The 13,931-nt window shown below is 35.6% G+C and overlaps 1 protein-coding gene across 1 annotated transcript in view; it reads left to right on the top strand.

The window, feature by feature from the left end:
• SHOC1 (shortage in chiasmata 1) overlaps window positions 1–13,931 on the top strand; it is a 49,086-nt gene that overhangs the window by 28,617 nt on the left and 6,538 nt on the right. The window contains exons 15-24 of the mRNA XM_050328917.1: window positions 625–732; window positions 2,376–2,563; window positions 5,258–5,333; window positions 6,785–6,883; window positions 8,300–8,369; window positions 8,949–9,133; window positions 9,643–9,748; window positions 11,391–11,502; window positions 12,447–12,568; window positions 13,490–13,583. Of these exons, the coding sequence (XP_050184874.1) occupies window positions 625–732; window positions 2,376–2,563; window positions 5,258–5,333; window positions 6,785–6,883; window positions 8,300–8,369; window positions 8,949–9,133; window positions 9,643–9,748; window positions 11,391–11,502; window positions 12,447–12,568; window positions 13,490–13,583 (1,160 nt within the window). The remainder of the gene's footprint in view (window positions 1–624; window positions 733–2,375; window positions 2,564–5,257; window positions 5,334–6,784; window positions 6,884–8,299; window positions 8,370–8,948; window positions 9,134–9,642; window positions 9,749–11,390; window positions 11,503–12,446; window positions 12,569–13,489; window positions 13,584–13,931) is intronic.

The following is a 13,931-nucleotide window of genomic DNA, read 5'->3' as shown; positions in this document are numbered from 1 at the left end:
TAAAAGCTGTTGTGTGCTTTTGTTGTTTCTTTTCTTTTAATAGCTATATTTCATCCTGCCTGCATGATGCAAAATGCTATGCCTGTGACAGAAATGACAATGAAAAAAAGTCCATACTAATTTGGGTTTTTGGAAAGAGTTTTGAAATGTTTGGAAAACAGGGTAGATGGAGTTACAGTGCTGTTGAAAAATTTAGTGATCTGACTAGTAAATAGTAATGTGAACAGCAGGGTTTGTATGATGGACCAAAAGATGGGAAATGTATCAGTTTCCATGTATATTTAGATTGCCTTACTAAAAGCAATAAAACAGTGAGGTTTTAATGGCACTCCCAAGGGTACTGTTATTCCCTACTCCAGTAAGCACCATCTATCCCTGCACACCTCTCAAAAACACTTCCCTATGTGCCACTTTCTCTGGGTCAGGTGGCATGGGAGAAGTTATACTACATCATAAGCCATTTGCCAAGACCACCAGATCTGAGCTTTTAAGGTTATCTATGTTTCAGTGTGTTTAAAGAAAATCCTGAGATACCAGGATCTTTTAAATTGATTATGTGTATACAGTGAGATTTCTGAAATTTTACACAGACCACAACCACACCTCAGTCTTCTATTTGTAAAGGTAAAATAGATGAGAAGGAGATCATGCTGTTCAGACATGCTGCTCTGGTACACCTGCTGGTGACAGTTCGAGATCTGCTCTTGTCATGTGGCTTGGACACAGCATTAGGTTTGTTTTTGGTAATAAATAATGGTACCCAGAAACACAATGCTTTGTGTGTGTTCCGCAGTCTGTTCTTCATGTTTGTAGCTGTGATTCTTTGCCATCACTGTATAGGCTCTGTTCATGAATAATATACCTCTGTTTATGTTATTCCATTAATTTGTTGAAGAAACATTCTTATGAATTTCCACATATATAATGTGTTGTATCTCAGAATGACAAATTTTCATTGTAATCTCTGTATGAAACTGAGAAACATACAAAAACGGCAAGTGCCTTTTTATTTACCATTTATTTTCTGTGAGTCTGGAATACTTCCCACCTAAAAATATTCTTAGGCTCCTTGGAAATTAAGTACTTAAATGTGAGGACTATAAAGCAAAATCTGAAATATTATCTAATGTGTCATAAGGCATGGAGTTTGAAGTTACAACTGGACTTACACAGAAGCTCTTTTTTGAGCTTTTCTGGTCCTACGCTATTCGGATTTGGAATATGAAAATCCACTGTAACCCAGTTTGATGCCTGAAATGATAATGCTGAGTTTATCAAATTGTCATAGATGTGTATTGTGAATCATCAGATACCTCTGTCAAAATAGATCCATAAAGAGCTGAAGTCAGCATTTATGAATGCCTGTAGGAAAGTCTGACTCCCTCTGTCTTTATAGGAGTTGTTCAGAGCATCTAACTTTGGTCACTCTGAATTATTCCTTAATGGATGGTGTTTCCTTAAAATTGATGTAAAATGGAAAACATCTACCATAAATGAAACTGTAGGGAAAATAAATTCTTTTGTGTTCCGTTAAATGTTTCTAGCAATAGAAGAGTAGGAAGAAAAATACAGAATGAGTAAATAAATAAAATCTAAATAAAATTATTTCCTACAATTACTGTAAACAACATAAGAGGATGGGAGGAAAACAAATGAACAGTTCCTCCTCCACTGTTTATTGTAGCAGAAGCACTCCTAGATGATATTTCAGAATTACAAAACGCCTGTATCTCCAAACCCCAGCAACAGCTGACACAGGAAATCATACAAGTAAAAAAGGTCTGGGAAAAACTTAGTAAAATGGAGCCTGGTTCTAAGTAGGCCTTGTATTCTTCACTACATCTCTTCTTGTGTTGTTGTGATGTGCTGTGCAATTCGTCACACAGTTATCTCAGATGTATGCATTTTCAAATAACCCCATCGTTGTTCACCAATTATATACAGAAGGTATCATTCAGAGTAGAGAACTAGTTGAGAAAGTTTGAAGAGTAGTAAACACACAGGACAAGTGAAGCTTGGGACAGTGATGGCAGAAATACTGATGTTATTTAGTATAAACTATATAGATTAGTTAACTAAAACAGTGCTGCTGCCTGCTTGTGCAACCATAGAATGTCATGTTGAATACCTGAAGTCATATGGCAGGTACTACAGAAAGTATAGCAGTTTTACAAAAGCCATTCACATACCTGATTACTGGCAATAGTATCCCTCCATTTTGGCAAGATATTAAATTTTCATCTGCTTTTGTGACAGATAGCCTTCATGTAGATTTTAAATTGATGTGCAGATTAATTCTCATCATTGTGCATGACAGAATGCTTGACAATCATCTTTTGTTGCTGCAATTGCTTCTTTTGTTGCTTTACTGACAGGTTATTTGTCCAAGGCAAAGGATATCTATAAAAACATCTTAGAATCCTGTTTGAATAACATCTGGAGGCAGTTGAAGATTGTACAGTACAGCAGCCAGAAAAAGCATGAAACAAATCCCAAAATAACAGCCCTTCAGTGTGAAATGTTAAATTGGATGAAAAGTTACGGAGAGAAACACAGTGTTAAGGTTAACAATATAACCAATTTCTTTAAGCAAACAAAATTGTTCCAGACTATGTGAATATTTATAACACCATCTTTTAACAAGATCTGGTTAATGGGAAAAAAGAAGTTTAATAATTACCTTTCCAACTCATACTATCTGTTAAATAAGAGTAATATAAATTTTAAGACCTCTGTCAGGAGCAGTGCAGGTTTCTGTTGGATCAAGTCTCCCCTTGTTGTATGCCTGAGATAACATGCATGTGAATTTTAACATTACCAGTGCTTCATTTCTCTGTAGGTGGTTTTATTTCCCTGGTAAGTATATTGTGTCACATCAGCTACTGAAAATTGTATATAACCTTTTATTTGAAGGCTTCAATCATCTGATGCAGAACGAATCATAGCACAAGTCATGACTGTGCAGCTGTACAGCTGACTTGGAGCACACACACCACAGAGTATGTGGGTATTGTTATCCGTAGATGATCTCTGCTTAACCAGTGTATCAGGCCAATCTCCTACTATTTTAATTCTATAAGAAGCAAATATGCATAATTGATAGCTATGGCATGGAGGATAGAGTTATGGAGGAAATTCAAATTATCCAAAGACTTTTTTTCTGGATATGTGGATATTTTGGGGGGTACCATGCAGTGCAAAATACTACTTACCTTTGCAAAATATTTATTATTTATTTACAGAATACTGGTCACATAATGAGTCAGACAGGATAAAAGGCATAATGTTTTAAGTGTCCTGACTGTTTGGAAGAGAATTTATGCTGCTAAATACAGAACCAAAAAAGATACAAAGCCAAAAAATCAAGTTTATTTTAACTACATTCCATACTTCACTACCTGGAGCTTTCTTCTTCTTTTGTTTCTGTTAAGAGTTGCAGTAAGAACTCAGAATAATTTTTGATCAAATTTTCCTGAGAAGAACAATATAATAGCTTATAATACAACTTTTTAAAATTTAAAATTGAAATGAAGCAACAAAAAATGGTGTTGATTGTTTTGGTGTCTGTCCTCTAACAGACACTGTAAGCTGATTTCAGCATAATTTTCTTCAAAGTAACGCATTTTGCTTTTTGATACGAGGATTATGTTTACTAGAAAACATGACAACTTTGTCATCTTGACGTCAGCTCAGTGACAGTTTGGCTTTTCTTCTGAACTCCGCTAGACTTTTTTCAATTTTTGACTATAATTCACCTGAGTTTTGTCTTGCTTCCTTGACTTGAAGTCATGCAAACATATGCATGCAATGTAAGACTATATATATGACTTTATTCAGAATTATAAATTTTTTACTGTTCCGTAAGAGAGGGAGGTTTCGGTGACTTTACATTTGGAGACAGGTTTCAATGAGCTCAGAATAGGCAGAAGGAGTATTCCAGTTTTAATAAGAAGTAAATGTTGTACTTAATGAACCATTTACTGTTCTATCATGTCACATCTATATCAGTTTATATGATGTAAAATATGAGAATCTGGTTATCCTTTTATTATGCAAAGTTGTTGATGCAGGATTGTAATGTGTCATTTCCTTTGTAAGCAAGAAGCTGCTACTGATTTAGAAAAAAACAAACTTTACTCTTTGATTTATTATCTTTTATCTTTATTATATTTTATACTCATTCTTGCCTTAAGCTTGTCAGGCTGGCAGTCTATGGCCTGGGAAATCTCTTAATTAGTTCAGCAGTTCCTCCCTCCAGTACATCCCTGTCTTGCAGGCTGAATTCTAGATATCCTCAGAATAAGTTTTGCCTCCATAAGGATAATACCTCTAATGTGACAGATATGTCTAGTGCAACAGTAATAATGGGTATAATGTCTTTAGATAATAACTTTAAGGAACATTTTTACTTTGAGACAAATATTCCGGTTTAATATTTCTTCTAGAACAGCTTTATTCATTATAACAATGCACACATACACCCAAGTTTCAAATTGCTGATGGTTGGAGAAAAATTACCAGCAAAACTTTGACTTTGAATATGGGGAGAGCAGACTTCGCACTGCTGAAGGAGCTATTTGATATCTGGGGAATCTATTTTTTAAAGTATTGAGGTTCAGGAATGCTAGTCGGTTTTTAAGAACCATCTCTTCCCAATGCAGGAGCAGGCACTGGAAAGATCCAAGGCATAAAAAACCAAACAAGCAAGGCAGAAGCCTGTCTTGTCTCAGCAGGGGTCTTCTTCTAGAACTTAGATGGGAAAGTATATGGACTTTGGAAGCAGGAACAAGTGACATGAAAGTACTACAGAGAGGTTTTTCACTTCTGTAGGGACAAAATTTATGTGGTCAAAACTCTATTAAAGCTCAAGCTAGCAGCACTGTGAAGGATGGCAGAAAGGGCATTTTAAAATAAGTCAGTTTCAAAATGAGAATCGGAGATAACAATGGTCTGTTACTTGATGAGGTTGGTCACCTCACAAAAAGCGAAGTAGGTGAAGCAGAGATGCTCATTACCCTTTTTTTACCTCGGTCTTCTATGATGGGCCCCCCAGAGCTACCCCCAGAGCCCAGTGTTAGCAGACTGTGACTCGAGATGATGATAAACTCCCAGCCAACTCTGAACTTGTTTGCGACTTGCTGCTCCAGCTGGCTGTGCATAGACCTATACAGCCCAATAGGATTCATCCAAGGTACTGAAGGAGCTGGAAAATGTCACTGTGGGACCTCTCTCCATTATTTTTCAATGATCTTGGGAGTCTGGAGAGATCCCAGCTAATTGGAAGCTGGCAAATGTTGTCCCAGTTTTCAAGAACGGAAAGAAGGAAGCCCCTGGTAATTACAGAACTGTCAGTCCCACTTCAGTGCCTGGTAATTATGGAGAAAGTTATTTTGGGAATTATTAAAAAACATTTGAGAGACACAGTCATTGTCCACAGCCAACACAGGTTCACAAGGGCAAAGTCCTACTTAACGAAATTACTTTCTTTTTGCCCTTGTGACAAGGTCACCCATTAAGTTGATCACACCAGTGAATGTGGTGGTTTTAAATGTTAGAAAAAATTTGGTATTATCTCTCACAATATCCTTCTGGATGACCTGTCCATCAGAAATCTAGACTGGGTGAGCAACTGGCTGTTGGGTTGGGCTCAAAGAGTTAAAATGAAAGGAGATACATCAGGCTGGTGGCCAGTGACCAGTGGGGTTCCCCAGGGCTCAGTTTTAGGACCAGTGCTCTTAAATAAATGGTCTGGATGCAGGAATCAAAAAATGCATGAAGTGAGTTTACTGATGATATGAAATTAGGAGGAGCTGTGGACTCCCTTGATGGCAGATAGGCCTTAGCAGAAAAATCACGATAGACTAGAGAGCTAGACAATCACCAGTTGTATGAAATATAACAAGAGCAAGTGCCAGATTCTCCACCAGGAATGAGGCAATGCTGGTTATATGTCCAAAGTGGTAGAGGAGAGGCTGGAGTGAAGCCCTATGGAAAGACACCCAGGAATTCAAGTCAGTGGCCAGGTGAATGTGAGTCAGCAGTGCCCTGGCAGCCAGGAGGGCCAACTGTGTCCTGGGGGAAATCAGGCAAAGCATCACCAGCAGGTCGAGGGAGGGGATTGTCCCACTCTGCTCTGCACTGGGGTGGCCTCACCTTGAATATTGTGGCAGTTTTGGGTGCCACAATATAAAGATGACATCAAACTTGTGTGTTTTGTGTGTCCAGAGGAGGACGACCAAGACAGTGAAAAGCCTCAAGGGCAAGACTTAGAAGGAGCAGCTGAGGTCACTTGGCTCATTCAGACTGGGGAAGAAAAGGTTGAGGGGTGATCCCATCACAGTCTACGCCTTCTTCAAGGGGAGCAGTGGAGGGGGAGGTGCTGATTTTCTCTCTCATGACCAGCAATAGGACATAAGGAACTGGAATAAAGCTGCTTCAGAGGAAGTTGAAATTGAACACTGGGTGAAAGGTTCTTCACTGGGAGTGTGGTCTCCCCTGCAACAGACTCCTAGGGAAGTGGTCACAGCAACAAGCCTGTCTGAGTTCAAGAAGCATTTGGACAATACTTTTAGTCACATGGCTTAGGTTTAGGTAGTCCTTTGAGGAGCAGGGATTTGGACTCAGTGATCCTTACAGATCCATTCCAACTTAAGAAATTCTATGACTGTCATTCTGGAAAGCTCCAAGGTTTCTATTTTTGCCACCTGTTTAATCAATCTCGTGCTTTCTGTGCAAAAGATAAAGATGTATGCAGGCTGAAAGAAGAATTTTTTATTATTACTAGAGTTTCTTCTGCTTGTCTTCTTACAGATACTAATCATTATAAGAATGGACTCGGAAAGAGAAAAAGCAACTCTTATTCACATGTTATCTAGGGTAGAAGGTAAATAATAATTTTTATATGTATTTTTTAAAGAAAAAATTGCTGTTATTCTGTGTTTTGCTGCATTCCTGTTTGAATGCTTCGTGCAGATGTTTCTCCCTTTTCTCCTCATCAGGAACCTTTCTGTATGTTTTTCTCACAGTTTAATGTTTCCTAACTCTTCCATGAGCTGTTTTTAATGTCTTTTAATTTTTTTTTCTCCTCATTAAGGTTCTGATACAATGTTTTCTTTTGCAGCAGAATATTAGTTCATCTGTCAAGTCAAAATTTCTTTAAGAGAACACAAAAGAGCTGTGGACAGCCCATTGTTTAATTACATTTGCATCTGTTGTCTTGATCAGATTGTTTCATTGCTTTTGGCTGATGGTTGGTCACAAGCTTTCTTCCTTGCAAGTTAATTAAGAACAATTAGAATTTAGAAGTCCTAACTAAACTCCCCAGCATAAAACCTTGAATGAGTAGTTAGTTATAGATCATATTTTTCCTTATTTCACTCGTTTGCTAATTTGTTAAATATGTCAGCATAAGCTGTAGCAAACTCAAGGTAAAAAAATACTGTTTCCAATCTGCCATCTCCCCACTGATACAAGCAATGCTTTCATCAGTTCAACATTTTACCCGTGAGTAATTTTTGTACAAACTTGTTCGGTGTCACATATTCAGCTGGTAAACCAAATATGCTTCAGGAAAACTGTTATTTGAGCCTGTACTTAGGGCCACAGATTCCTTTCATAGTGTTTTTTAAAATCTGTTTTCATAAATCCTTCTTGCATGAACCTTATCAAGTGTCATGTACTGTAATTGTTCTTTTGCCTCTAAAAATAAAGTTAAATTTCCTGTGCTTTTAAAAGAAGAAAACCTGTCTTTTAGAATGTTTTGAAAGGGAGGAGGCATGTTCGCAATGCTTTTACTAATAATAATATTTAATGAAAAGTGTTTATTTGTTTTAAGATCTTAAGGCTTGATTGCAAACCCGGATCAATCCAGCTAACTACCCTTCTGAAGAGAGACATTTGTGTTATGCCAATATTCCTCTTATATTAATCCTCCAGTTTCACTTGTAAAATTTCAAATGTGTAGAAGATGTAAAGAAATTTAACTTATAAAGGGGCAATGGTGCTTCCTTTTGCATTACCATTTAATTTTTCATTTTAAGGTAATAGAGTTGTGAGTTTGTGAGACATGAAACTTTTTTGCATTAATTCTTCTTTTGGTTCCCAGACAGAATTTTCCAAATCATTATACCCAACAGTACAATGCAAACTGAAATTGTGTGGAACTTCATCAAAAAAGACAATGTAGAACCTAAAATTTCAATAACCTGTGTTGTTCCACATTTGCTGCTTACTGCCATGCATTGATTTGTACTCACAGTGGCTCATTTATTTCATCAAGGGTTTCATTCTTTTAAAGCAGGTTTAAAAGCTGTGGATTTGAATTCTGAGAAAAAAGGAACCCTTTTAGCTTGTAAAGATATCATAAGCAAGTAAGTTAAATTCTTGATTTTTGAGAACAAACTCTTTAGTCAGGACTAAGGTCAGTGAAACTTGAGTTACTTTTGTTCATTTCCATGGGACTTTCCAGTCTGGAGTAAAGTTTTCAGAATATAGATCCACACCTTCATTTTTATTTTGTCCACAGTCTTGTAAAATGCTTACTGAGACTCAGAGGAACTTTTAGAAAACAAACAGTTGCATATTCCTAACCTTTTATTTTGTCTTGCATGTTTTAAAGAAATTTGGTTAGAGAAGCATAATTTTTTTGCATGTTTTAGAAAAAGGTGCTGAAAGGGCTTAAGCGAAAAATTGGAAAATTATGACATTGTGGGAATATATAAATGCTTCAAGAAGATAATTAGAGTGGGAGAATTACAGTTTTTAATTTTTTAAGTAATTTTTAAAGAAGTTAGAGTTTTAGATACAGGAAGGGTACTTTTTTTTTTTTTTAAGAATATACTTCACTTTAAACAGCCATAATTTATCAAAGTAAAAATGAGTTTATTTTGTTCTGAGGGTAATTCTTCCACAACTTAACTTTACTAACATTTTGTTGGATTTTTTTAAAGCCTTAATAGATATTCCTGCATTATTGTACATAATCAGCAAATTGGAGCTGACTTCCCTTGGACACACTTTTCATTAGTAATGGAATATGATTATTCTGAAGATTCTTGCTGGAGAAGTCTGTGCAAAAATCTGAATGTTGCTTACATGACTTTTAAAACTACCCTCCCTGAAGCAATACAAATGGGTAAGTGCTCTCCAGAATTGTAATAAACAGGCTGGCATATGAAAGAAAACATTTTCTGTTCCCTAAAATGCTGCATTCTTGTGCCTGTGGAAGAGAATAAGTTATGAAGGCTAATGCTAAGCAAACAGAGCTGGTTTATCTATCCAGCAAGATAGGAAGGTGTTTTTATTCAAGTGTAAACATAGTTTTGGCCAAGATGTAGTAGTACATGTTGGCTTATAAGGCCCTTGTACCAAGTTCATAAGTTGTTTACAGTTACTACAAGCTGTATCCACCCTTCCTCATCCTAAGGGAATGCTGTAGTTCTAAAGAAGTCTGAAATAAAGCCTAATTTCAAAGAGACTCAGAAGAGTTTAATTTGGGAGGGGGGGGAGACGCCTATAATGAAATTATTTTATTGAGGATGAATAAAAGCTTTGTTTTGTAAGTTATATCTATTTAAATATCTAAATGTAGCTTTAGTTTTTTTGCTCAGGAAACTATTGTCTTATATATACAAAATGTTTTAGGGAATCACAGCGATTCTTTTCTTCTGGAAGTACAGATTCCGTATGTATTTCTGACAACTGAAGGCCTTCTTAATATGCCAGATATTCTTCAGCTTTTTGAATCCAAGTGAGTGAAAACCACCTATTTCGTCATATTGACTATTTATTTTTCAATTTCCAGGACATGTATCTTGTCCCACGGTATCAGATATTAGCCATCTAATTGGCTATCAGGTACCTTTCTGCAATTACACTATTAGCATTTTAAGAGATAAAAAGAGAGCTTTTCTGCTGAAGCTGATAGCTTAATTTTGGAGATTCACAAGATGTCAAACAGAATTAAATTGTCCAATTTGCTCATTGTTAACAATGAACTGGTACTTCTAATCAAAATACTCTTTTAATTGTCTACTTTTCCCTGAAAATCATAATGCTATCCAAAACATTTTACTTTAGTGTTTCTTGGTGCTTGGAAGACTTTGGATTTAATTCTTCATAAAAATTGCTTTTGGATTTTTTTTGCTTTTTAACTACTGGACCTATGCTAAAAAAGCAAAGTGGACAATATTAAAACATTTTTATTTTCTGATGCATCACAGCTTTTGGGAGAGGCTAAGTTCAAAACAAAGGCTAATTTATTCCTAAAATTCAGATCTAATATTAACTTAAATTTCAATACTCTGTAATCTGTACAAAAATTGTCATGGTTGTAAATCATTGTGCTTCTGCATTATTTACTTTGACATCATTTTCTTGAATTTTGCTTTCACAGTAATAAATACCTCATAAAGGTACCTTTTATCGTGTGAGGGGAAAGGAAAAAAAGAAAGAAAGAAATAGAGACCAGAGCAGCAGTATCTCTTAAACATAGTGACAGAGATATAGGTGGTTGATTTCACCACCTTGCTGCAGAGACATACCAATCTTGATCTTTGCTGTATCCTTGAGTCAGCTGTGGAGCCATTTCTGAGCTGTGTCTAATTACAGTTCAGTAGGGGGAAAAATATATATATCTTTGACATTTAAAATTTGAACATATGATCTGACATGCTTTTAAACTCTTACTTGTTCATACTCTCTGTTCAGGCTGGCCACAAGCTAAATAGCTAGGAATGTTTTTTGGTACTTTTGCTCCTTGTAGCATTGATGGAGTGGTTAAATAGGTGAGCAAAGAGCTATATAGTTTCACAAAAAAAAATAGTTTACTTTTTTGTTAATGTCCATATAAGTTTGTAGAGGACTTAGCTACTGTTCAGGTCTCTTGTGTTTCCTAATGAAACACTACAGGAGCCTGTGCTGCTGACAGCTCTCAGTCACTCAGAAAAAATTAGAATCATGCCAATGGCAGTCAGGGAGTTTTCGCTCAGTTTGCTTTCCCTGTGCTGCACCACCATGAAAGGAGGAAAAGAAATTAAATATATAAAAGTAGTAAAAAGGAGTTTCTAAGTATATATCTTGATTTATCTATCTGAGTTTTTGTATTAACTTTTCTTTTTTTTTTTGGTAAACTCAAAGGTTATATATGGTCAGATTTGATGCAGTTAGCAACCTGATTGAATTAATCCAGTAATATTTCATTAAATCACTGTGACATTGATGCTCACTGTTTGTATCTTAAAGTGAGCTGAGCATTTGAGAAAGATCAAGGTATGAAAAGACTGTTAAGTCTGTAAGATAAAGCAGTGTATGAAGAGGTATATGTTACTTATTTTGTTTAAGAAAAATATTTTACTTGGCTGCGTTTTAATAAAATAATTTTAATTCTTCAGGTACAGCATTACTTTTGTTGAAAGAACCAGTAGTTACTCCTTAAGGCTCTTTGGAAGTGTAGATCGATATGTGGTGTTGACAATAGATGAATGTACTGCTATCTTTTTGCAGGTACAAAATTAAACTGCTATGTGCCATTTCTGTTACATGTTGGGTCAATTTTAGGCCATATCTACAGGCTTCTTGCTTGCCCTTTCTTCCTCATAATCAGATATAATTGATGCATTGTTTCACATCACAAATTATTTCCAAATTCATTAACTCCAAAATTCTCTGACAGTTTAACTAGTTTGAAGTGTTCTTTGTTTCTTCACGGAAGTGTAACTTTTGACCTGTGATTTGATTGTATTAAATGTAGATAAAGAATGCATACATGAAAATAGGGTTGTATAAAGAAATTTTGTAATAACCAGTTAAATGTATTTGTGGCTATATTTGCTTACCAGTGTGCATGTTAATTCCTCCCATTTCAGATTGTTATCTGAATTAATCTAGAGAGTAATTTGTCCTAATTTTAATAAAAAATAATAGTTTAAACAATAGCATACTTAAATTCTGGTATGCAGGAAGACATTGCTTTTTAGGTAGAAGAACTGCTTCTGAAAAATAGATAAATAATAAAAGAGTCAATAAGTATTGCAAGCACAACACAGACATTCCTACATGCTATTGAAATTAGTGATGTTGTACTTTATATAGTTAGTGTAGGTATAATATGATTTGTATAAGTTAAGTACTTCAGAGGTTTATATCAGTATTTTGCATTAATAAAGTTTACAAAAATCTTAACATCCCAAAAAAGTCAGTGGCAGTGTTTCCTTTTTACAGGAAGAAAGAAGGGCCATGGAACAGCGAATCAGTTTTTTAAAGGTCAAACAAAATAAAAGTTGGGAATGCTAGCTAGTTCTCCCAATTCCCATATGTGTCCTTAATACTTACATTACTTAGCTGTATTTATGTTTGATCTAACTTCTCCATAATATAGCAATGCAAATTAGAAGCTCTGACAGCCATAGTAATGTATTTATTTACTTTTCATTTAAATTCTATGGTAGAGTGTGGAAGAATTAAATTATGAGAATTCCTGTGACACTTTAATATCAAGGCTGATAGCATTATCACTCCAATACACATGCTGTTGGATTGTTTTCTATTCCAGAGAAAGATTGAGTTCAGAGTAAGTTATGAAATTCTTTTGTTATCCTGGTATTTTTAAAACAAACTTATCATTAAAGGAAGCTGCTTACTCAAACAAGTTGATACGCTTTGAACTTCCATGTAGGAATACATTTCTTCTTAGAACAATATGAATATTGTAAGTTCATATTTCTAGAGAGCTTTGGACTTTTCACTGAGTTAGAGTGTTGTCATGGTCCCACTGAAAAACTCAGTGACATGACAAAAGTAATGGTTATCACTGAAAACCCCAAAAAAGTTAGCAAATATGTTTTTCTTGGTTAGGATATTTTTAGTTTTACAAAAGAGATAAAGAAATGGTTCTTATGAAGCAACAGGCAATACTAATATGAGGTGTATTCAAAATCAGCAGATCCAGAAATTTCACAAGACTAAGGATATGAAGCACAGGAATTATTCTTTATAACTTTGAAGTAAATTAACCCCTACAAATGCACAGTTATGAATTACTGTGTTAACATCACCATATATCATTTGCAACAGGCAAACATTCTTCAAGTATTCTTCCTATGCATCCATAGTTCTCCTTTTGCTATGGAAGAACACCTTTTGTTGACATAGTTCATAAGCAATCCTTTATTATCTCTTTTTTTCTGTAAGCAAGTGTTCATTTTCCCATGCATCACGTTTCCTCTCTGTATGTTTTCTCTCCAGTGTCTCCAGTGATAGACCTTTTGCTTCAGGCTGGGCTTGCTTTGTTGTGGGCTGACTCCATTTTCTTCTTCACAGTCCATCCTTCAGCACTCAGTCCCTTAATGCATCCTAATTTTCCTTTCACAAATGTTAATGCTCAAACTGTACTAGTATTCTGAAATTTATTTGATTTCATTTATTAAGACATATTTTGGAATTATTACATGTGCACATTAAATGTTAACGGTCCAGGCAAACTCTTTTACAGGTACAGTCTCAAGGGAGATATTCTACTTAACCTTGTCTTATTTTATGCCACTCTAATTGAGCTTACACAGAAGTCAGAAGAGTTTGAAGTGAAGGTAATTTTTTTCCATTTTGATCTTCACTGGTACGATATTTCTAGAGAGCTCAAACAAGTATGCAGTCTACATCAGGCTACCCATTGGAATGGGCTGCCCAGGGGGAGGGTGGATTCTCCGTCCCTGGAGGTATTCAAGAAGAGATTGGATATGGCACTTAGTGCCATGGTCTAGCAACTGTGGTAGTAGTGGATCAAGGGTTGGACTTGATGATCTCAGAGGTCCTTTCCAACCCATCTGATTCTATGATACTATCAAAAACATAAAATAGCTCAAAATTACTAAAATCAGAGAGAGTACCTTAATTCACTGAAAAGTCTGTTGACTGCAATACCAGTTGAATGAGAT

The sequence above is a fragment of the Myiozetetes cayanensis genome, unplaced genomic scaffold (assembly GCF_022539395.1).
Source record: "Myiozetetes cayanensis isolate MyiCay16 unplaced genomic scaffold, myiCay2020 scf4, whole genome shotgun sequence".
Lineage (NCBI taxonomy): Eukaryota > Metazoa > Chordata > Aves > Passeriformes > Tyrannidae > Myiozetetes > Myiozetetes cayanensis.
This window is presented reverse-complemented; position numbering and strand designations above follow the sequence as displayed.